Here is a 24,428-nt window from a genome sequence, read left to right as displayed (position 1 = left end):
ATGATGTATCAGTGCTTATTCGTTGCCTTGACTCTCATTTCCAATATTTTTCCATTTAGTGAGTTTTTATCGATTTTTTTTTAATAAAGTGAACATAAGTACATTTAACATTTAAGAAATTAGCAGTCAAGCGTTATAAAGGAGGATATAGTCAAATATTTGTAAAGTTTAAAATAAGGTGAACAACTCAATTTAAACTACTATGTTTATTTTAATTCTAAATAAAAGCGATGAAATCAACAAAAAAAAACGGATGAAAACTTTAATTTTTGAAGTGAGCTGTTGTCTTTGATGTTTCTGGATTTAACTTACACTTAGCTAACGGTAAAATGGTCAAACAAAGGAACACCTAAAAAGTATCACAGTGTTTTCCAGGAACTTCTAATAAGTGGGCTCATACATAGTGTAGGTAGGGAAAGAACACATCGTATGTCTGTCTGTCTATGGTTAATGAGTTCAAATCCATTTTATTTTCCTACTTTAAGAGGGCAAACATCCGGAAGATCCCATCCTTCGTATGGTGCTGAATCCATGTCGCTATACTAGTAGATCACAGCTCTGAAAAATTCCATGCTAATAATCGACAATTCTACTAGGGTTCCGCTCATCAAAACAGATCGTTGTTGGTGTTTTTTTTTGTTTCTTGGAAGCAGAAAGGTTGTGTGGATGAGGCAGATTCCGTCTGGAAAACATTGAGACGTTGCAAATTCACACTGATTTGCCCAATTGTTCCGCTAGTTATCCATAAATGGATTTCAGCTTGTCACTTCCCTTTGTTTTACCGGGTTCAGCGACGGAATGTTCCACAAATCAGTTGTTTAGAAGAAATTGAGAGAAAATTTGTTTTTACTTAGTCAGAAATGCAGAAATAACACTGTTTTTATCCGAAATAGTAGTTATAATAATCTTATAAAGCAATTTTAACAATTTATTCCTAAAATTTTGAATAACCTATAGTTTTCAACGTAGAAATAACTATCACCTCAACTATTTCATTCACATCATAGAAAAAGTATAGGAAACAGTCCTTCGGTTGTTGCAAGTTATCATCAGAGATCCAGAAAATTGTGCAAGCACCGTAGAATATCCTACACTAGTTCTAACTGGTACAAATTATAAAAAAATTAGAGACCTTTTTTTGTTGGTGTAAGAGTTTGGATAACAAAGATGAATTATTTAAGTTCTTATACACGCTTTCATATACCTATATGAAACATTTTTTTTTTTTTGTAATTAAGATCTAGAACTTCAGGATAGGCACCTCTCTCCTTTATTTTTTCAGTTAAATTCTTTCAGAGTTTATAAAGAGTCTCAATCTTCTTGTTAGCGCGTTCATACCCATTAGAGTTCTGGATAGCGCAGTTGGTAAAAGGTTAGGCTGTGAATGCATAGTTGGTGGTTCGAAACCTCCTCAAGGCTTTTCATTTGTCCGAAGTCGATGAATCGATACTAGAGTTACCTGGGGGATAAAATCACTGATTTCATTTATTGGGTGGGTCCAGGAAATAATTTTGGAGACGGTATACACGTTCGTAAACCGTGAAGGCTTCTGAGTAAGAGTGAAATAGTTGGCTAATCCCAAACGGATTGATTAATGCCGGAAATTTTAACCTTGTTTTTTTTCTAGCGGAATACTAATAATGTTACAGTATAATAAAAGACGAGATCATTTAGCATTCTGAAAAAAACTTTTATGCATTATTTTACTTAGAAGTATATATTTCTTAGAAATCCCAAACGGCTATAAACATCCTGACGAATTCCACATAAATATGACATCAGAGGAACGAATGGTTGTGGTGGGAGGTTTTTTTTTGTACTTTAATAGATCAATTTTAATTTTTTATGAATAATATTCAGACTGGTAGAGTACTCATCGATCCGTCACTCAACAAAGCGCAAAAAATCGAAAAAGTCGGGAATTTGACGAGTGATTACGTCAACAAAGAGGTATTTAAAGGACTATTACCACAGTCACTTTGGTATTTTCCTTCTAATGAAGAAATTTTGAAGTGGATTGTTTTAGCCTCATTCATTCGAACTCCTAAAGCAATTAGTGGAATTAAAGAAGTGGCTCGATGATAGATTGGAAAAAGCTGAGGAAAAAGTTCGATCAAATTTATTTTAAACTTTCTTAACATTTGTTTCCTCAAATTGTGTTAAGATCAAAAGTGCAGAAACAATAGATCAATCCTTGATCATCAATAATTTATCTTTGCTCTCTCTTTCTCCAGAAATGGCTCATAATCGCTGCTAACTCTAGATTTCATTGTTTTTGCCATTTATTTTTTTATCTATTAGAAAGTAGCTCTTAAAAAAATCAACACAATTAAATGTTTTGTAATAGTTTTTCATTCAGGTAAAATCAATCCATGAGAAAAAGTTCAAGCTACTATTTGCTCTCAAAGGTTCGCCACTGTATTTGAAGTTGACACATAAAGCGGTGAGATTTACATTACCTTTTTTTTTAATGTTGTCAATTTTAACTCTACTTTACTCTACGTTTCAATATTTTTTAATGTTTAATTTTTTTTTCAAAGCTTCGTTTTTGCAAATTCTTGGAATTTAATTTTGCTCAACTACTGCTTTCTCACTTTTAATGAACTAACTTAAAACATCTGCACTCTAATAATAATTTTATGGAAATGAATGAACAGTCGGACTTTTTTCTTCATTTTTTATAGCTCCGTCTCTAAGAACAATAAGAAGTGTGTGGCTTTGCAAAAATGTACTTTACCTTTTCTGGATTCACCTCAATAAACGGGAATAACTGTTCCCCATGATTATTTCTGAGGGGTTCGAAAAATTATGAGAATAACACTAAAGTTTTTGTTAAGTTTGTCATGACTGCTAAGGTACATATTCGATGTGAAAGGTCTCGAGTGGAAAAGGTGTCGGTTACGAGGGGATAAGAAAAATGCTAATAACCGGACCTATCATGGTATTAATATGAAATATATGATAGTATGTAAAAATTTCAAGTTAAAAACTAAATCTCTCCTGACTAAGTGATTGAAGACTTTTCATTTAAGAATAGATAGCTAATTATATGGTAGATCACTGGGCGGGTGTGGCGCAGTCGGTTAGGGGTCCGCTGTAGCCACATGGTCTATGGTTCGAAATCGCCCTGGCGCTATCCAAGACCTTTATCCCTTCGGGGTCGAGAAAGTGGTATCAGACTTGTCTGAATGTATAAAAACACTGATTTGATACATCGGCTGGCCTTCGCAATTCGTTGTATAGGTGAGTAGGTGAGTCCCAAGCGGATTCATACGACAGACTTTGTAGATCGTATATATCATGGAAGTGAGGATAAATCGAACCTCAGCGATTTTATTTTTGTGCTTATTTTAATTTTTTTATTGTTTATTTTAATTTTATTCTGCATTCTTCGTTGTCCTACTCGTAGATTAAGAAAATTAGCAATTCCTTCCCCCTCCCAAAAAAAAAACTTTTATAGAATAAAATCAAGTCTACATTGAATAAACAAGAACGGGAAGAAGAGGAAACCATCGAAAAAGAGTTTCATGTAAGTTTTTTTTTGTTGAAATTTTGGCAAGAATATTAAAGAAAAATAAACAAAATAAATATTGTTTTCAGGCAAAAGCTGCTGAGTTGAAGATACACGAAACTATCGATCTCTTCCTTGAAAAGAACAGTTAAAAGTTGTTGAGTTTTACATTGTAACCTCAACGGGTATTGATTTTCATTTTTGCATGCGGTCCCATGGATAACAATCCAGAAAAAGACATATTTTAAATGCTTTCCCATTATCTATAACGTACATATTGTCGACTATTACATAAACCATTCCGGATATCGGCACGTCGTAAATAATGCCTTCAAGTAATTATCGATATAATTGATGTTGACCTACTTTTTTCTAAGGGAGTAGATCAGAGAAGTAGACAGTTCGAGCTGATTCTGTACAACTCCGAACGAAATCGCATTAAGGAATAATAAATTTTTATTGGAATAAAAAAATGCATGGCAAGAAACAGCAATATTTAGTGAAATGAATAAAGAAAGAAACAAGGAAAAATTTCAAGGAACGATTAAAATGGATACATTCCAGTAGAGATTATTAACATGAAATGTGAATCCGGATGATTACTTGACTGTGAATGTGCTCGAACTCGAAGATAATGGATTGATCCAGGTTGAAGTTGCCGCGATGATGTATACACTACACCTTCACCTTGTCGGAAACGAATAGAAAATGGTCCCGATTTTGTACGACCTGAAGAAAAAACTCTGTACTAAGGTACCGAATAAAAGAGTTGAAGCAAAAAAAAAACGACGAAAATGAGAAAAAAGTGAATGAAGAAGAAGTACACAAAAGTATTTTAAAAAGATGATTCAATTTTCTTTCAAAGAATCCATGAATGGTTAAAAAGAAGAAAAAAAGCTGGAATAAGAAAGGAAGAAAGGAAACAAATTAACTTGTTGTACTATATGACAACGGGGATGTCTTGTGATTGTTTGCTTGTTTGTTTGTTTGTCTGTGCGTTACTAAAATATGCTATAAATTAAATAATTTAATCTTTGCGTGTTTGTTTGTCTGTTAATCATAAAAATACTTCATAAAATTGAAGGAAACCGCATCGACCTGGAATCGAACCTGTGCAGCGATCACGCGGTAGGCAAGCATTCTGCCACTGAACCACTGAATCACCAACCATATAAATTTGTGCGAGGCTTTCGATAGGACAAGTTATTTTTAATCACATTTTAAAGAAGAAAACATTACTTTATAAGTATGTATACCTCCAATTTTCACAGGAATAAAAGTGGTTACTAGTTTGATGAACAAAAAAAAATTAAATGTTTTTGTTTAGATCATTCAAAAATCACAAAACTACCGCATTTTCATTTTAAAAAAAAAGTCTTCTAAAGTTTATCAAAGGCAGAGTCCCTTTTTTTCAGAGCTCTATAAAGCTAAAAAAAATGTGATTTTCTCTTTTTGGAGTTCCATAGAACTAATAAATTGTGATTTACGATTAATTTCCGTTCAGGAACCTTTTTGATAAGTTTTTTTTCAGCAGATTTTACCGATAGAACGTCTAGAAATAACAACTATGTTTTTAAATTTAGATACAGAGAAAATATAGTGGATGTTCAAGATGTTAATTTAAACACGAGAAAAACAAAAAAAAGTGAATGCTAAAGTTTGCGCATACGTTTATTCCCAGCATTACTTGATAAACACGTAAACAGAATGATCTAGAACTGATCGTAACCTATTTCAACCAGATGTGATCAACTATGGATCAATGAGACTGGGAACGGCAGGCTCAATATCGAGACAATCCCTGATTTTCTTCAATTCGAATGTTTTCATCTTTTTAGCATTTCTACGCAGAGTTTAGGTGTTTATTTGGTGATTTTTTCATTCTTTTTCAATTTTTCATATGCTGTATTTACCAGTTCCTCCATATGTGTTCTGTTTTGTATCAGAATGAAACATAGAAGAAGAATCACGAAGTTTCCAGTAGTCTAGATTTTTTTCCGAACATCTTGTGGAAAAACTGCTAAGATTTAATGCAAAACAAAATTTTGCATTTAATTCTTTTTTTGTTCGTTATGAATAAGTTGAGCTCCTGAGCATCATCACATATTTTCGTCAGAAAGTAGTGAGGTGAGGTGGGACGGGTCCCACAGAGGTAATAGGAGGAAGTGATGTGGCATCACTTAGATGCGTTGAAATTAGAAATCAGTGGGACGTGGCCCACAGTGATTGCCGATCGCGAACGTCAAGGAACAGAAAAATGAGGCAAAAAGCGTTAGACTTCCAACGTGCATAAGTTAGTTACTCATTATAATTTTTTTTTGTCAATATATAATTTGTGGATGTTGTGTGAGTTGACGAATTTCGTAATCGAATCCAGGACGGAAGGATCGGGAGGATATTGGCCGGGAACCCACGCAGTAGTTATTTCCACGAATATTATATAGTGGATTCTCTGGAGAATTGAGAAAAGTGGATAGAAACTGGAATAAAAATCCAGAAGTGCAAACGTAGCAATAGCAACAAAGCATCAATGATCAGTACACATAAACCATTTTTCCGTACCCACAACGAAAACAACATGGATGTGCACAAACACAATTCTGGATTTCGTTGTTGTTGTAGTTAAGCATGAACATTGCGGAAATCCTTCACAAAATAGGGGTTTACTATTTTCAGTGATTGCGGAAAAAAACATTTAAATAATTAATTAATTTCTTAGTAAGGTAATTAATGAGAAACTCGTTTTACAACTTTTCTGGACAACAAACTATTTCCATGACCTCAGAAAATCATTCCGTCGCTACCTGTCTTCCAGGAATGCATTACTGGATTATTACATCAGTGATATTCTGACAAATTTTTTGCAAAAATATATTTGTCACCTGTTTATCTTTTGCATCTGATACGGTATAGATAGTAGATACGCTGAATTATGGTTAATTAATAAACAAACGATTGCTTGTAGCCTATTTACGTTAAAAAGATAGGCAGCTCAATGCCGGATGACACTTTTGGCAAATTCGATAAACTTAAGGCCATATGAAATGTTTTTGCATAATTTTCATTACCCTGTTATAAACACGGTAAACAGAGTTAAACAATTTATCGCAATAAACACCTGGTAAAAATTTTCTAAGAAAATCTCTTTAAAAAATTTTCCCCTAAGCCTATAAATAGACATCTCTTTGCGATGGCATGGATTAAAGAAGGGATGATCCTTGTCATGATGATGACCACCCACGGTGAAAAAAGGCAGATCGGCAAAACAACCGAGTAAACTGTAGAATGAGAGCCAAGAGAGAGAAAAAAAAATAAAAGTTACTGTATGGGAGCTCATATAGCCTATGTTTATATGTCTATATGGACTGTATGGATTGTTTTTGCGCAATAATTCCTTCAAATTATTGCTTTTGACGCTAAATTCGATCTGTTAGGTAAAAAAATTGATTAATAAATTAAATAATAGTAATCTAAACTGTGATGAATTTGATTAGAAAACATAATATTGGAAATTATATCCAGAATCCAAAATATCCAAAATTATATATCGTACGGTTAGCATCACTCTGAAGAAATTTGCTTACCCAATCTTAATCCTTCTTCAGTATCAGATATTGCAAAAATTGTATCCCTTAGAATGTTTCCAGTTCTATCGTGTGCAATTACCTTTCCAATACCCTCTTCTGTAATATTTTTCATTGTTATAGGTATACGGTAATCAAAAAAACTTCATTATCATTGCTATTTCACCTGTATGATATCCTTTGTAAAGAGGAATTTGTTGGATATGAATAGGTTGATCCGAGCAGGATTCACATTCAGGAATACAATGCCTGCTCATAGCACAAATATATCCAGAATATTACCTCATCAGATAGAAATAATGGAAATTACCTGTTCTCATAAAGTGAGTAATTTTCTGGACATGGATTTGGAATACAGTGAAAACCGCCTAAGGTGTTCAGACACATCTGACCAATAGAACATGATACGAGATCACATTCATCAATATCTGTAAAAATTAGTTCTGAATTCTATAGATGAAAAAAAAAAAGAAAAAAAAAGAAGAAAACGAAGAATGAACGAACCAAAACATTGGAAATTATTGGCAAGTTCGTATCCTTGAGGACAAAGACATACGTATGATCCAGGTGTATTCTCACATTTATAATCACACTGATCAGCTAATTGAGCACACTCATCCACATCTAAATTAAGAATTATTTATAATAATTAATACTTTAGAAACAAATCAACAACTTTCTGGATGTTCTGGATGTAGAGCTGGATTTAAAATGATCCTGCTGTTCCTTGTCTACTCCTGTGCAAACTTTTCTATGAGGTATTTATTCCTTTTTTTTTTTGCTTTATAATTCACATCCCTCAACAGAAGTCCGGGTAGCACAGGGAGGTTGTTGTTGTGCTGCTGTTGTTGTTATTATGCTATTATTATGTTGTTGTGGTTATTATTATTATTATTATTTATTATTATTATTAATTCACATAAACTAACGTGAGACACTTGCTTGAAAAGGAAAAATGAATCTGGGATTTTTTTCAGAACATTTAATAATCCTAGAGCGTTACCATATGCTATGTTATTTGTAGAAGATTTGTTAAAAAATTAAGGAATTCACAAAATATGTCCATTTTTTTTTGTGTATCTGGAAAATTTTTGATGTTGTGGGTGACCTAACAAGATTAAGCGAATATTTTTGGAAGATGCAGCCCCTTTGAGGGTTTTTCTCCTCGACTTCATGTCTAGGAAAAATTTTGATGCATGCGAGAGTGGTACGGATCACATTTGACATTGTTTTTCATCAATGTTAGATCGAAAAGAATAGGAAAAAAATGCCTTCAGATCCTCAAAACTGAGCGACTAAGAATTAATTCTGTGCATTTGATAGGAAGTACAGCATTGATTAGAAGTTTTAAAGAAATGCATAGAATCGAAAGAACGGAATCCCACTCAGGACAAGACATTCGTTCCAAAATTTCGAGTTTATTTTAAAATTTTATCCTATCATACATAACCATCCTGGCCAAAATCCATTTTATCCTTACGTATTGTAGGTCATGTAGGTGAGGTAAAATCGTTTAAGAATATTTCAAAAAAAATTATAATCTAAAATTATAAAGTAGTAAATTTGTGAGTTAAGGTTAACCTGTGCATATTCCATTCTTCAGCCAATATCCAGATGGACATAATGAATCAGCATCAGCTAATGTGTATTGCATATGTTCTCCATCACTTTCTGTGTACTCATAATCTCCGGATCCATCCAAATTAATCGCTGAAGTTTGAGTTGTTGTTGTTAGTGCTAAAGATGTTGTTGATGGAGATGTCGATGTGGTGGTTTCTTCACGACTTTCATCAATGTTTGGTTCAAGCACAGCTTTGATAGAATCTGGTTTTTCAGTTGAGCTGGGATTCAGAAGATCACCGGAACTTTCCAGCTGATCAAAATTATCCATGTCATGCTTTAAAATAGGGATTTCTGATGTTTCGGATAACATTGGAAGAGGATCTGAATTGAAACGTAGATTAAGAAAATAAAAGAAAATGAGAAAACAAAAACAAATAAAATAAATAATCTTCGGATAAAATATGAACTCTCGCCTACCTTCCACAAGGACTTCAGCTTGACCATAAGCGCTACCTATAGGACTTGTTGCTACACATTTATATAGACCACTATCAAATTCTTCTGCTGTTGTTATAACGAGAGTATTATTTGCCTGGAAGCGATTCTAGGTTACTCGAAGATAACGATCCTGAACTATAGAAGAGCATAGACATACCAGTATATGAACAATTTCATCCGGAATTATTTTCATATCGTTCTTTGTCCATTCAATTTTTGTTGTTAACGGTGAACCTTTTAATTTACAGGATAATTGTAGGACGTCGCCAGGCACAAGCGTTAGTTCCTTAGGTTCAACTGAAACTTCCGGCAATTCATCTGTGATGACGGCCTGAAATTTGGGATTTGCCAGTTAATTTACCAAATTTAAGCTTAGGAGATTTTTTTTCAACCTTAAATAGCAAACTGATAGAGTCAAATGAACTTACTGTAAAGACAGTACTCGGCTTTCTTCGACCACGAACTTTGCACATGTATTGTTTTAGATCATTCGCCTGAAGCTCATAAAAAAACAATAAAAATGTGAAGAAATCAAATCCGAGGGTTTCGTGGAAAATTTTGTAAGGATTCACCATAAGTGGATCAAAATCGGTAATGATCAGACTTCCGTTATTCATAAAATGTAGTCCACCAAGCGTTGGATCCAGAGGTCTTGACTGGAAGAACCACGTGACTCCTCGAGTGTATGGCCTATCCCTCTCCAGACATGTTAATACAGCAACTTGACGTTTTGATGGTTTTTCAACATTCGGGAGAGCATCCTTATCAACTACCAGTACCGCAGTAGCCTAAAAATTCAAGGATGTACGTTTCCATAGCGTTGAAGATCCTGAATTTTCATGGAAATTATCTAAATAATTTGTTAGGTATCATATGTACAGGTAAGCACATATTTCTATAAAAAGAAGGAGTGATTAGGTTTGTTTTGATGAAGACTATCCACAAAAAAGTAACCGAGAAGAGAATTGAGGAAAACTTTCAAGTCTTGGACAATGTTTAGGAAGTCATGCGCACCTTCTCTTCTACTTTTTTTTCTGGACAATAAAATAACTATTTTACTTTCTGCCGCTGTTTCTTTTGTGAAAAAAAAATTGCTCACTACGAATGTGATACCGTTTTGCCTGAACATATCGATTTTTACCCACTTATTGATTCTTGTGCATTGTCATCCATAGAACTTTTCGGGAATCTAGATTTATGCTGATTACGAATGCGACGATCACTCATGAAAATATCGATACTACCTATTTATGGAGTTTAATGGAATATTTTTCCAGGAAGAATAAAACCTCATTCGCAAGGTTTCTAGGATAAATTGGGAATTTGTGAACTCGTTCTGAACAAAATATATATTAAACATTTGATCGGGACGAGCGACATTGCTAATAAGTAATGCGAAAACGACCATGGATATATGACCATGGATATGATACGAATATTAGGTCCTCTCAAGGATTATATCGTAAAATTTACAAAGACATTTGTTGCTTTAATGGAAAGTTATGATTTTCGAGCTATAGTGGTGATAGTGAGTAATAATTTCTTTTTGTCACGAAATATCAAAAAAAAAAACAATGAGAAAAAAATTCGTGGATTACCTTACTAATACCGACACTATTCCTAGCATGACATGTGTAATTTCCAGCCGCTTCTTCTGTGACATTAACGAGAAGCACTGATGATGCGCCTTCAGGAGCTTTTGATCGAATTATTTCACCATTTTTTAGCCAATGAATATATGGATTAGGTGGGCCAACGGCGCTTAAAGAAAAATCTCACAAATAATTCTAAACAATTAAATTTGGAGAAATATTGTACACACCTGCAATGTAATTCTATTATGGATCCAGGCGGTACTGTATGGTTCATCGGCATTACAACAAATGTAGGTGGAACGTGTAATTTTGCCTGGAAATAGAAGCATATCTGAAATCCTTAGAAAAAAAAACCACCGACCCTTAAACTCACGAGTCTTGGTGTACGAGGTCCAGGTATACATTTATAAACGACACCATTTGTTCCGTTTAGCGACCAATCCTTTAAAAAAAGAAATCCTTTCGTTTCAAATCAATTAAGTGTGGATAATGGAGTGTATAGATTTATTGATTGGCCCATTTAGACAGATCAGAAACGAATCAGAGCGATTTTTTCCTAGTGCTCCTTCGTGAATTGTATAAAATAAAGTAAAAAATAGACATAGAAAGTATACTGTAATGAGGTGTAAACGTGTACAATTTTTTCTAATATTTTACCAGGTACGTTAGGACATATCCAGGAAATAGTTTATGTAAGTCGAAGACGTTAAGATCCTACAACAAATACATAGCTATATGAACTCTATTTATAAATTGGACTTTTTTTTTGCTTTTGTAGATTGGAATATTCATTTGGTTGATCTGCTATAAAATCAAATAAACGAACAAGGCTCTGATATGAAATTACTGTAACAAAGATAAACATTTGCCGGATACTATGAAGTTTACTAGCCAGTATATGGTATTTCCTCCTTTCTTACCTTACTTATACTTGCTTCTTCTTTGATTCATTCTTCATTTTCATTTTATCCTAATAACTTATTTGTAACATGAATTCTTTACTCTTTTATTCTTCTTAATTATTTTACCTTACATGATTATTTGTCTTAACTTCCTGTAAATGATCATACTCTCTATCCTTAAAATCACACTGCTATTAATTTTCGAAATTCTGCAAGAAATTCATTCGTAACTTCTTTTTTTTCGATTTTTTCCACGTTTTATTTTTTTTTTTTTGATTTTATATTTTATTCCACATCTGTAGAACAACGTCTCAAAAGCTCACCACTTTTTCTTTCCACGGCAATAAGGTTTGATCATCATCAGGTACATCACCACGATTCTGCATGTACGTTGTCTTGACCGGTCTATTTTCTTCATCACAATCAACCCAGATTGTAATATTCTCCTTTTCTGGCACTAAACTAAGCTACGGTAGGTTAGTGCGACTAGCTACTGTATATGTTAACAGTTAGTTGATAAAATCATTGCGGAGACAAGAAGAGAAGAAGCAAGAAGCATGCGGATTGTACAGGCTATTCAGACACGGCAAATTACAAAACAAAAAGAAGAAAAATTAGGTAGTGGCTTTTATTTGGGAGAACTTGTGCCTATTTAAAATACAAAGTCTTGCAAGTAGTTTACAATAGGATGCGCCGTAAAATCTTCTCCTAAAACTACGTTAATAATTTCTAAAGGTTCAGAAGAGATGAAGCAAAAACGATAGACAAATTGGTGTTCATTGTGGAGGAGTTTGACGAATAGAACAGAAGTAGCTAGTGAGATAATTCCGAAACCCTTAGAACTATTGGTGTTGCCCAAGTCTCCGATCCGTACATCGTGATGAGATGAATTCCAGATAGCTAAACTTCCGGCTTGACTTCGTTGGTGATGGGGGTCTACCGCAGGCACCTCGTTAAGGAGTTAAATACAGAAGTGGCCCCTTTGCTGAACATCTCTCTCGTAGCTGCCGTTGTTCTTCAGCGTACAGCCCAGATAACAGAACTCATCGACGCGTTCTATCGGTTGTCCGTCCACCCTGATTCCCGTTCGAGGTCTCGAGGAGATCCACATCTGGTTGAACTAATCAGGGCGTAGACATGGTTCGTAGGCTGCAGTTAGCTTTGATTCAAGGTTGACAACATGCTAAACTTTTGTACTGCTTTCCGCGACTTTAACAACATCGTCGGCGTACTCGAGATCGGTCAAGGTGCACTCGTATGATGCTAAGGCGGTTTCGACAAGACGCTGGTCGACTGTCTCTCGCGTGATGTCGTCGATAGCGAAGATGAACAGGAAGCGTCCTGGCACTATCCCTTGTCTTACTCTAGTTACAACTTCAAACGGTGTTGTACATCCGGCTTGTGCTCTTACTGCAGCAGTTGTTCATTGATTCATCTCATCGAGTAAGTGAACGAACTTTCCTGGTACTCGACCGGCGCGAAGCGCGTTGGGAAGACGGCCTTAATAAATAGAGTTAAAGACATCTTCAAAGCCAAGAAGGGCTAAGGGTACTCTCATGACAATGAACATCAGGTCAATCGCAGATCATCCAGGACAAAAGTAGGTTGCTCGTCGCGTGTTGCTCCTTCGCGATTTTTAATAAGTCGGTCAAAGACAATCCGTTCGAAAACCTTGAACATAACACGCAGCAAGGAGATTCCTCGACTTTTAGTTACTAGTTACTAAGACCTGCAACGGATAACTTCTTGTGGAGAAGGATTACGATTGCGTGTATACACGAATCAGACATCCTTTTGCTTATCCGTTCTGAGCGGATGATATTCATATTTCATATATTTCATGTTGCCGCTATATTGTTTTAAGAAAGCATAGGCTTTTGGCGAGTTCTTGTCCTCCCGCGCCTTTTCAAACTCCTTCGCTTTCGACGTCCACTCGTTATCGCGGTCTTATTGCAGCTGACGACGCGACTTCCTTCTACGACGATTTTTCTAGTTGAAATCGCTAGTGGTGCGGGCGACGCATACAGAACTGTGCGTTAATCTTGTCTCCGCAGATGCAAAAGTAAACTTCTTCCGGGGCATTTGAAGTGGGATACGCTTTGTGGAGGAAGCCGCATCCCGAAGCTTCTTTCTTGTCCGTGTTCTTGTTGGCGGAATTTCGTTCTGCATTCTTCGTCTTTCAAACCTGCCATGTAGATTTTCTGTTGAAGAGGAACTTCTCGGTTTCTCTTGTGGAATCATATTTTGAAGCTATAAAGAACTGAACGGTGGACAGATTCGAATGCAACGTCCCAAACAGCTCTGGATTTTTGGATATCGGACTGAGGGATGTTCCTCGTCAGAACGTAGTCGAGCTGAAGTTTAAGAGTCCTCATCTTCCGCTTGCGCTGCTCTTCAGACGTTAAAAGGGTTGAACCCTGCCACGTGAGATGATAGCATCGATGATTCCTCTTAAACTTTGAAGAGGCCTGTCTATTCACATAAGCAAATGAGACGGCCACCTTTATCCGTCGTGCGCTCTGCTGTATAATATCATTTTCCTAGCAAATCAGATTTTTGTTAATCACCAACGTATTGAATTTATCATAGAAGGTGTCCCTATTATTGTCGTCAGTGGTTTTCGTAGGCGCGTGGGGACTTCCTACCCAGAGTTTACGCCTTCTGCGATCCCGCAGTCGTACAAAAGCACATCTAGGCGACGTAGAGCCAAATGCCTCCACCAAGTTGTTGTAGTCATTTCTCACAGCTATCGCGCAGCCAAGTATCTTCTTTTAATCAGTACCGCCGCAGTAGATGGTGTAATTGTCGCTACTGACGATGGGGCGACCACTGATGCGTGTTTCCTGCAGTTCTGCAAACGGCACACAGAGGTATCGTGGAAGCCTAGACTGGGTTTTTTGGAGTTTACTCGACAGTATCCGGCAGTTTAGCGCGACGAAACGAATGATTTTTGCCAAATATTCTATGCTCCCTTCAGGCAGTTGACGTTTCAGATTATAGGCCTTCGCGATGTGCTAGACGACAGTATTTTTTTGCAATGTATTAAAATCTTGCCCCATATAATTGTGCACGTTATATAGCTCGCACGTACACTCAAATGCCTGATTCCATTTAGTAAGAGGAAGACCACCGCGAGCAGGTAGCAATCAGACATGTATACGCGACCCTGGATTCATATTTTTATCTATTCTCCTTGTCAATCAGTAAAGGATAACATAGCCGGTTATTGTAGAGTTTTGTTCACGTTCCGAACTAGTTAGAATCTCATTGACTCTATCTGGATTGGAAGCGGATTCATCTCCTCATTTATTTATTTATTTGTTTATTTATTCCATGGCATGCGTGCTGATCTAGTCATCCACGATGGTCCGACGTTAACTCATCCATGAATATGAACATAATCCTTGTGACAAATAATACCTAATTTTAGAAAATAATTATGATTTTTTCAAACGCGAATATACTCTCATTTGAGTATTTCAGTTTGTTGTAGTTTACCCATTAAGCGCTCACAAGGTAATCATATATCTTATAATTTTCCCCGATAAAACAAAATAACCATATTTATTTTCGTAAATATGTAATTTACTTTATGATAATCTTTAAAGGCAGCGAACCACAAAATTGGCATAGTGTGAAAAAATCTGATCTGATGGAAAAATAGAGTTCGAGATGTGGATTACATGGTACGTGACAACAGTTCAAAATTGTGCACGCGTGCCGTTCACGAGCGAGCGGTGGAAGATCAATGAGGTCTCCTAAGCCACTTTTTTTTTCAAGTGAAACCAATGATTAGGCTGCTACGAGCATCGAAGCGTGAACAAGGGGCTCGGTCTAGCGCACCTCGTAGGAACAAATTCCATTTCCATGGGATTTTTTTTTTCACGACGGTTAGGGGAAATTGAGCGTGAGAACGATCATATATTCGTCACTATGAACTCTATATTTTTCATCAATTTTTCACACCGCCTCAATTTCGTGGTACACTGCATTTAAATTTCTTTACTTTTGTTGAGATGTATTAGATTTTTATTCTAGTTTCCATATTAATTCGTAGTTTTTGTTATCTCGAAGGTTGTTTTCATGATTTGAACAATAAATCAACATTCTTCAGAATTTATTCATTTCTTGCTCTGCTGAAATAGGATATTTCGCGAGAAAAAAAAATAATCGAAAATATATTTCTATGTTGATTTTGATATTTTTGCTGGGATTTACTTTGAATGATCACATACGCTAGGTAATGTGATAGTTCTTCAAGTGGAAGAGAATTATTAGGGAGAAAATCTAACCACGATTGAAAGAATAAAGAAATTGTAAATACATTTGTTTATGGATTATTTTATTGCATATTTTATAGCCTATTACAGGTTTTTACTATTGTCGCTGAATTTTTAATCTACCGCAGTAATTATTAATAATAATTATTAGTAATTACGAATTATTTGTAAGCTTTCTTCAGAATAACTACCCTGAACATTACGACATAAAAATAAGATATGGGGTTTTTTCCGGAAAATCCCGATGCTCTGTGGGAATTTCTTGTTTTGTTGCCCCCAGACTTAGGATCAGTCTTCAGGATTAGTGTATTTCTCGCTACATTTAAATTTTACTTCATATTTCTAGATTAATATGTAGAATATTCGATCCACTTTTTTCCTCCAAAATGTCGTACCTGTCGATCCTCTCAATGATGTTTTCCTACTTTTTGAATCCAGATGTTTTGTTTGCAGGTAGCTACGAGTTGGATACTAAGTATGTTCGCATCCGAAGAACAAATTAATAGAATAATATTATGAATAATTAGTCGTTTTTGAGTGGATTCGAGTACTACTTGTTCCTAATTAACGATTCTCCACCTACATACAAATTCTGACTTCCCAAGAGAGGCTAGAAAAGATTCCCATTGATATTATTTGTGGGAAAAAAAATACTTTTTCAGATGTATCGATTTGTTTCTGGAGAATGACTACCTTAAAAAATTCGTTTTAATAACAGATAAAAATAGGTCAAAGCTTCCTGAAAAAAGTCCGTATGTTTTCTCAGTACAAAGTGTCTTTCCTTAGCTTTGTAACAATTTCTGACATTTCTATTTCTCCTAGCTAAGGTCCATAAGGATTTTTTTCTGAAAGAAAATATCTGAACTATTGATAAAAGTCAAATTGTTGATAAAATAAATAAACACTTGAGGAACAACTGTCAATTATTTAACGTTTTCAAAAACGTAAAAAGTATGCATTTCAAAGGTATGAAATTAGAATGGTCACCCAAAATTACGATGTCTCATAGGTGTCCGTAGAATTTTTTTTCCAAAATTTTTCAGCTTTTCAACCAGAAAATAATCTCCAGAGCATTATAAATTCAAATGTATTCTTTCCTCACCAACCGAATGTGATTCTTACATGATTCTTTTATCTCGAATTTTTTTCTTGAATTTAGAAAATTAGGAGTAACTACAATCAGAAATTGAGAACGATTCTTACACTTTTTCTCTGAAATAATATTCAACTTTCAAGGAAGTGTGCGGCTTTCCTTTTAATCCAGGAAATTTTTACAAAGTAGCTGCCTTTATTATTTTATTTCTTTTTTTTAAAGTAAAAGTTATGGAAATGTTTAATGCTCCATATCCTTTCATCTTTAGGGATTGAATCATGTAGACAAAATTATAAAGAATAAAGTTCCTGACCTTGACAACCTATTTTCGTATGCACCGTATCCGACTCGAAATCCTTATCCTTCCAGTCAAACCGATCAGGGAAGAACGAAAGACTTAAGGAATCTTTGGAGGTATCGAACCATCGATCGTGTAGACGTAGTAGTGACCTTTTACCATTGCGCTACACTCGATTTGAGAAAATTACATCAGTTTCATGAATTTTTCTTTAATCCATTCAGGTAACGTTGAAAATTGCTAAAAATCACATAGAACACATAAAATCAACCACATTAATCAAAGTATAAGGATCTTCTTCCTCAAAATCGATAACATCAAAACATGATAAGCCATGCAAAACGTTTATGCTCACACAGAAAAAAAAAAGTGTAGTTAAGAATACAAATATTACTGTAGACAGTAGACAATATTACTGTCGAATAGCTCCAACAAGAACCATCCATACAGTTGTGAAGGACAAAAGTAAGTTCAATCTTCATAAATATTAGTGTCGTGAAAGTGTGTAACAAGCTCAATAACTCGTGTGTTTGTGTTTAAAATTAGTGGAGAAGCGTAAGAAAAAAAAAAACAGCGTTAGAAAAAGCTCATCAGTGAAATTATATCGTCGAAAGATAAAATATCCATTCGTAGAGAATTTTATCGAATTCGAATTCTATACGCATAATTCTGTTCGGTATCGGTATTCACGAACTCACGATCGACAAGAAGACGTCGATTACCAATCGCTTGACCTGCTTCACTTTTTGCTATACAATGATAGAATCCAGCATCGGTTGGTAGCACATTTCGTACAGCTAGTGATGTTCCAATTAGTTGATATTCTAAAAGAATTTTCATTTTATTGTTGTGTAATGTTAATGTAGATCAGCATAGAATCAATACGTAGTTGACATCAACTGTTTAGGAAACGACTCTTGGTTCAATTCAACCTGAATTTAACAATCATGGTTATCCGTCATTAGAGGAATCGCAGCCGGTTAGTTGCAAAGCTGTGTGGTGCGTCTACAGCTGGCGGATAGGGAGCTAACAGCGGGCCCTAAGCGACCTCATTCTTGCTCTGGGACCCAGGTGGATTCATGAGACGAATTTCTTGTTTCTTCTGTGGCAGGATTGGCTCATAACATCCTTGTATACTGCACGTCAGTCCGGCCAAATGGCTGCAGTCAAGTGACTTGGAGGTACAAGAAAGGCGGCTCAGAATCGCCCTCAACAAGTAAGCTCCATTTTTCCTCTCTGGAAGAATGCAACGTTCCACCACAAAACTGTGGGAGTTGCAACCTGGCCGTAGATTTTGAAGTTATGCGCATGTCACAGCAATAAGAAAGACTTGAAGATCCGATGATGTAAGCTAGGATTATTAAGTACAACGTCATCGGACTGACGGAGCCGAGACGACGCTATCCAGCAGCACATGACTTTAGAGAAGACACCGACTCCACTAACTCCTCTTCTGTCTTATGTTCCTAGGAATAGGTTCGTAAGTAGGGTTAGTGGAGTCGGTATCTTCCTAAATAGCAATATGGGAATGAGTATTGACTCTATCGAACAACTGACGACCGGAATCGGATGTTTGTGGATGAGAAGATGTGGATCAACGCTAGCTTTGAATATATTCCCTGTTTTAGTTCCATCGTCAGGTTACAACGAGAACGAACCCGAAACATTCTTCATTAAGGTTAATGGAGAAGATCATATATTCTAATACGTCACTGTTGGCGATATTAACGCCAAAATTGATACCAGAAGAACTCTTGAATGACTTTACATTGGGATCCACGGTCTGCAATGGACAGGACACGGAGGTTTTCCGAGTTTATCATGGGGACTAAGATCACCAGTAGGACCTCGCAATTCCAAATAATTATCAGTCATTCCTAGATCCCTACAAAAGGATAAAAAGCAGATTTCGTAGGAGATAAAAACAGAAACTTCAGGATGGAAGATTTTAGGAGGAACTTGATCAAAACCGCTTTCACACTTTTCACTTCAGCTGTTGAGTTAGAATTTTCTCAGAGAGCGAATAAAAACCAGCTTTGAAATTCCATAACTAATCGATGCATGACTCCATTTTTCTCAAAAATGAGCTTCAAAAATTAAGTTCATTCTAAAGTGCCTCGTTATTTCCTTGAAACGTTTTTTTTTTTTTTGAAATTTTCATTTATCAAATTCACTTACCTCATCTGTGTAAACTGTTGAAGACAAATAAGCAGTCAGGATAATTTTTTTTTCCCTCAAAGAAAACTCTGCTCTTACTCCGCAACTCAGGATACTCAGAATCTTAGTATCCATTTTTTAATAATATTATATTTTGTTGAATATACTCACTTTCATTCGCTTCGATCTGAATATTCGGCGCTTTCACCCATGAGACAACTGGTTCCGGAATTCCTGTAGCGTTACACGGTAGAATCACAGTCTTTCGTGAATCCGCTGTTATGTTCAGCTTTTCCGGTTGAATTGTGGGCGGCGCTAAAATAAAATGAAGGAAAATTAGTGAAATGGTGTATACTCAGTGTTGGTGGCTGGAATATTTTCCTTTCTCGGATGTTTTTCATATAATCCAATCTCTATCTCTTTTTCACTAGTAAGCGATTTCATGATTTTCTCATCATTTTCAGGCTAGGAACAACAAAACCGATTTTGGAATATTTTTAAAACGACATAGTTGAAAGTCTCCATTTCCTTAAGTTATTGACCTAAGGGGTGAAGGATACGGTATTCTATACCTTTTTATTCATCAAAATTAGAACAAACAAGACTTTCCTTTAAATCTAATTATAGCGCGTACTGTATTACTTAATTATATAATTATACTTCATTTTTTGCGATCCTCTCCCATCTTTCTAATGGACATTAAATGCCTCGCTTCCAAAATTTCTCTTCAGACTTTAATTTTCGCTGCTAATATATCACAATATTTGTGGAATAATGCAATATATATTAGGGAAATGTTCCATTTATTATTTAGCTCAGTATTGTATGTTACTTTTATACTCGGTTTGTTTACAAAATTTTCGAGGCCAACGCGTAGACACCTCAGGGCCAGGCCACGCCTCCAACATACTTACATGTATGTTCGTGACAACTATTATGTTCGCAGAGTTTCCTGCTCTTTCCGGATGTCTTACTTTCGCTCTCCCTCTCATTGCTTTATTTATTTATTTATTTATTTATTTATTTATTCATCTATATATTCATTAACCCGCATCAAAACTGAGGGCAATGTTATTTAGAAATCTAGATACGATTTTCACGATTAGATCTTTTATAGAATAGAGAAAACCGCTTCGAGAGCTGTTCTGAATTAAAAAGTTATTTTAGACGAGGAGCGAAATTATGATGATTGGTGTTTGATTTAGAAGTGTTTGACGAAAATTAGAAGAAAAAATAGTATCATAAAAATAGTTCTAATATCCATCATAAGTCGGGGCTAAACAAATCTCTTCTCGGAATCTCAAGTTTAAAAATAACAACTACCATGTCGCTGGGTTTTTTTTTGTAATTTGTCAAGTTTTCTTTCCGAAATAATGATTATTTTAGACTTCAAAATGGTACCATAATTTTTGTGATGAGAACAAATAAAGTCTTTCAGAACTTTTAGAACTCGTTTTGTAGAAAAATTCCTTTTTTTTCGGCGAATGAACGCGGAGCATTCAAGCAAAATAATATCTTCCTGTTTGTGCAAAGACATAACCACAACATTTATTGCAAATATTTGTAAACATAAAAACACTGCAGGTACTTTATAATATAGAACAATATTCTGCTAGTATATCTTTTTTCTTCGTATTTGAATTATTCAATTATTGGAATATCTGAGCTGGTACATTGTCATATGTATGTAACATCGGAACATTTTACTAGAAAAAAAAAACATTTTAATTTTTCTTCACGAGGAAATCAACTTTCCGGAATGAATCCTCTTTAACTAAATGAAATAATTAACTAGGTTATTATTTGTCTTTAATAATTGAGAACTCAATCATTTTATTCAAATCAAATTAGAAGGATAGTGATCTTACAATAATAAAGATTCGATTTTTTAAAATAATTAGAGCTTTGAGGGTAAAATCAATTTTTAAAACAGTAAAATAACTCCAACTAGCGTATTTTACCTTAGTTAATGGACCAAATCGAAGTAATTTTTTCTTACCCGACCAATTCTTTCAAGAAAAAATATCACTGTTAATGTCATTCTTTCGTCTCTTAAAAAAAAGCTAAAATATGTTATAAACCAAATAAACGTGTAACTACTACGTTTTGAAATTAACATGGATTTTTCACCATAATTTTTCCACTATTTTTCACCATTATTCCCAGCTGATCCATGAATATATTCATTAATTATTTTCGCGGCTTATTTTTAAGATTACTAGCTTAACGTTGGTCTGGTAAAATTGCATGTGTTTGCTTGATCCGAGAATCTTCTGGCATATTCTGAGTTCGCAGTTATCTACTCGAAATCAACAAACAGTATGGAGGTGAATTGTCCTTGAGAAGCCAGATTTTTCTCTTTTTTTTCTGGGGCATCTGAAAAACCGTATTATTCTATCGCTTTAAGTTATTACAGCTGTTCGAAAAAAATAAAAGGATTGTATTTTCAATTATTCAATCGAGAATACTTACAATTTTTGTAAGAATGTTGCGTTTACAAGGAGAAGTACAGAAAAATTGCATGAGATAGAATGAATTTTCCCGAAAAAATAAAAATTTCTTCCTTTTAACATTGGTGAACTTTATCCTCTATATATTATCTTTAAAAAATTTTTTCAGTTTTTTTCAAGTTTTCATCCTTCGATCTTAATAATTAGGATGGATTTTAAGGAGTAGAGGAGGTATATGTGGAAACAATAGTTGCAGATCGTGGATTTGCATGCAGATGTCAAATTATTTCCTAGGTTTCACGTGTTTAGAGTGAATGATTCGAGCAGTTACTGTAGCGTTCTTGCAAAAAAAAAAAATATTCTGGATTGACACAGGAGATCCGAGCTATTCCGCTCTTGGCTGTTGAATGCCGAATGAATTTGATTATAAACGAAAATGTAAATTTACTTACTGATTACGACAAGATCGAAATCCTTCAAAACAACACCAGCCCAATTCTCGGATTTGCACGTATACACACCAGCATCATCCACGGATACATTGTCGAATATTAAGGATTTTCTATGTGTATTTCCACGATCATCGAGTGCTGCTGAAACATTAATGAATATATTTCGATAATTTTAGCTTGTAATGAGAAAAAAAAAGATTGCACTAAATTTCATTCTGTGATAAAATATAAGGAAAAATTTACTAAGGTTCAAAAGATTTTTTTAGAAAATATTAGATGAGTGTATTAAAAAACTCCTTTATCATAATTTTCTCGATAGTGGTTATAACTGTTTTAATGAAGAAAATAACACTTGGAAACACTTTATAACACTAATTTTGTAAAATCGTTATGAGACCATTAAGATTGAATAGTTCTACCACGTCATTTTATTTCTGGATAATTACCAAATTTTCGTCATTTTTCAATTACTTGTACTCATTCTTGACTTAAAAATTCTTGTAAATTAATCCAAAGATCACCATCATTTTTCTGACTAATACAGTAATGCTGATAATTACTTGTCAAGCCTTTTCCTACTAGTTATTCATATAGGAAATAAAATAAATAACTAATCATATAGTTTTTGTTTCCAAACAAACAACGGGGATTTTTGCAAATATTAAATTTCCCGTTTCTCTAAATAACTAATGACAATTGGATGCGTTGTTCGTGACTAAATAAGCGTCGCTGTCAGTTCCACTTAGATTCATTTCCAATATTGTTCCTAGAGTGAAATTGTGATGAAAAGAGTTTCGAAAGGAAATTTTCCAGAAAAAAACGATCAGCTTAAATGTGTCTGTTTTCTGTGACTGGAAATCTGGAATTTATTGATTACTGTAGAAAAAGTATCTTTATCTTTTTCACAGCTAAACCCTCTGGATTCTCGGAAACACTGAGAAATTTCCACAACAATGCAAATCCTCCATAATAGGGACGCGGGTGCAGTTTGCACAGAACCAAACAAATGAAAACGTCTTCTTTCTTTTTTTTCTCATGGAAAACCTTCGAGGATTTCCATCAATTTCCAGTATAATCAATGAATAACTTCAATTAATATTAAATTCTCCAGACATTATAGCCATATTGTGTTATCAAAATAAATAAAAAGGGGTCCGGATTTTCCTAAAACCATGGATACAATGGTAATTACATGATCACAGTTAGTTAGTGTAACCCTTTTTTTTTTGGTAAATATATGAAATTTCATTTAAATACTTTACTAGACTTCCACTTCTAGCACTGAACTATAATTTTAGCACAGTATCTAAAATAAAAAAATTTTTGAGGTTAATCTTTGGCAAAGCAGAAATGAGTCTGACGTCTTGAATGATAATTTCTGGAATAGTCAGATTACGATAGGAAATTCCTTATATTCTAGAAGAAAAAAAATAATTTTTTTCAAAGACCATTTTCAAACTTTCATAAGATTAATAAATTAAGGCAGCTTTTTTTTCTAACACAGTCACTTTTGAGGGATGAGAAGGAAAAATTCCTTACTCTTCGATAAATATCTTTCTTTCAACAGAAAATGATAACGATTTTCATTTTTTACTGGTTTGCAAAATATAAATATGTAAAAATAGATAGTTAATGAATTATTCAACTCATTTAACATTAAACTGTTCAGTTAGAATAATGGAAAATATTTTCTGGAAAAGTTTTCCCAAAAATACTCACTATTCGTTAGCACTTGATCGTCTCTTAACCAAGTTATTATTGGTTTCGGGACACCAACGGCTTCGCACCTGGAATGAAAGGTCATCAGCTATAATGATCAACTAAAATCAATAAAAATCAAATAAAATCAATCAAAGTTCGCCATAAACCTTTCAGAAATTATCAAATTTTAAACAAAACCTACCACATAGTTGCTAGTTCACCGCTTTTCACAAGTTCTTTCTTGGCACTTTCGATAATTTTTGGTGGAACTGAAAAATTATCTTCAAATTCACTAGTACGTATTTATTTTTGCTTAATTGTTTATAATCCAAGTTTTTAACTTT

General features: G+C 34.6%; 2 protein-coding genes across 4 annotated transcripts in view; one reads left to right on the top strand and one right to left on the bottom strand.

Moving 5' to 3' along the window:
• On the top strand, window positions 1-3,663 carry RB195_021471 (uncharacterized protein; the record flags this gene model as incomplete). Its single annotated transcript, XM_064208222.1, has 7 exons — window positions 1-58; window positions 1,729-1,799; window positions 1,861-1,950; window positions 2,027-2,107; window positions 2,360-2,443; window positions 3,461-3,529; window positions 3,601-3,663. 7 exons carry the CDS (start codon window positions 1-3, stop codon window positions 3,661-3,663), a joined length of 516 nt encoding a protein of 171 aa, XP_064064103.1.
• Window positions 3,664-4,055: 392 nt separating this feature from the next.
• RB195_021467 (uncharacterized protein) overlaps window positions 4,056-24,428 on the bottom strand; it is a gene marked incomplete at both ends in the record, with an annotated part of 92,230 nt that continues 71,857 nt past the window's right edge. The window contains 19 exons of one of the 3 annotated variants that reach the window (XM_064208214.1): window positions 4,056-4,240; window positions 7,096-7,194; window positions 7,262-7,344; window positions 7,406-7,523; window positions 7,600-7,719; window positions 8,677-9,039; window positions 9,136-9,250; window positions 9,314-9,487; window positions 9,585-9,650; window positions 9,729-9,944; window positions 10,755-10,917; window positions 10,979-11,064; window positions 11,125-11,193; window positions 11,977-12,110; window positions 18,023-18,148; window positions 19,653-19,796; window positions 22,384-22,524; window positions 24,103-24,170; window positions 24,287-24,353. In XM_064208214.1, coding sequence (XP_064064101.1) covers window positions 4,056-4,240; window positions 7,096-7,194; window positions 7,262-7,344; window positions 7,406-7,523; window positions 7,600-7,719; window positions 8,677-9,039; window positions 9,136-9,250; window positions 9,314-9,487; window positions 9,585-9,650; window positions 9,729-9,944; window positions 10,755-10,917; window positions 10,979-11,064; window positions 11,125-11,193; window positions 11,977-12,110; window positions 18,023-18,148; window positions 19,653-19,796; window positions 22,384-22,524; window positions 24,103-24,170; window positions 24,287-24,353 — 2,537 coding nt within the window. Of the gene's footprint in view, window positions 4,241-7,072; window positions 7,195-7,261; window positions 7,345-7,405; window positions 7,524-7,599; window positions 7,720-8,676; window positions 9,040-9,135; window positions 9,251-9,313; window positions 9,488-9,584; window positions 9,651-9,728; window positions 9,945-10,754; window positions 10,918-10,978; window positions 11,065-11,124; window positions 11,194-11,976; window positions 12,111-18,022; window positions 18,149-19,652; window positions 19,797-22,383; window positions 22,525-24,102; window positions 24,171-24,286; window positions 24,354-24,428 lie in introns of those variants that run through there. The other 2 variants (XM_064208218.1, XM_064208216.1) reach the window with 2 other exon arrangements.

The sequence above is a fragment of the Necator americanus genome, chromosome X (assembly GCF_031761385.1).
Source record: "Necator americanus strain Aroian chromosome X, whole genome shotgun sequence".
In the NCBI taxonomy this organism is placed as follows: Eukaryota; Metazoa; Nematoda; class Chromadorea; order Rhabditida; family Ancylostomatidae; genus Necator; species Necator americanus.
This window is presented reverse-complemented; position numbering and strand designations above follow the sequence as displayed.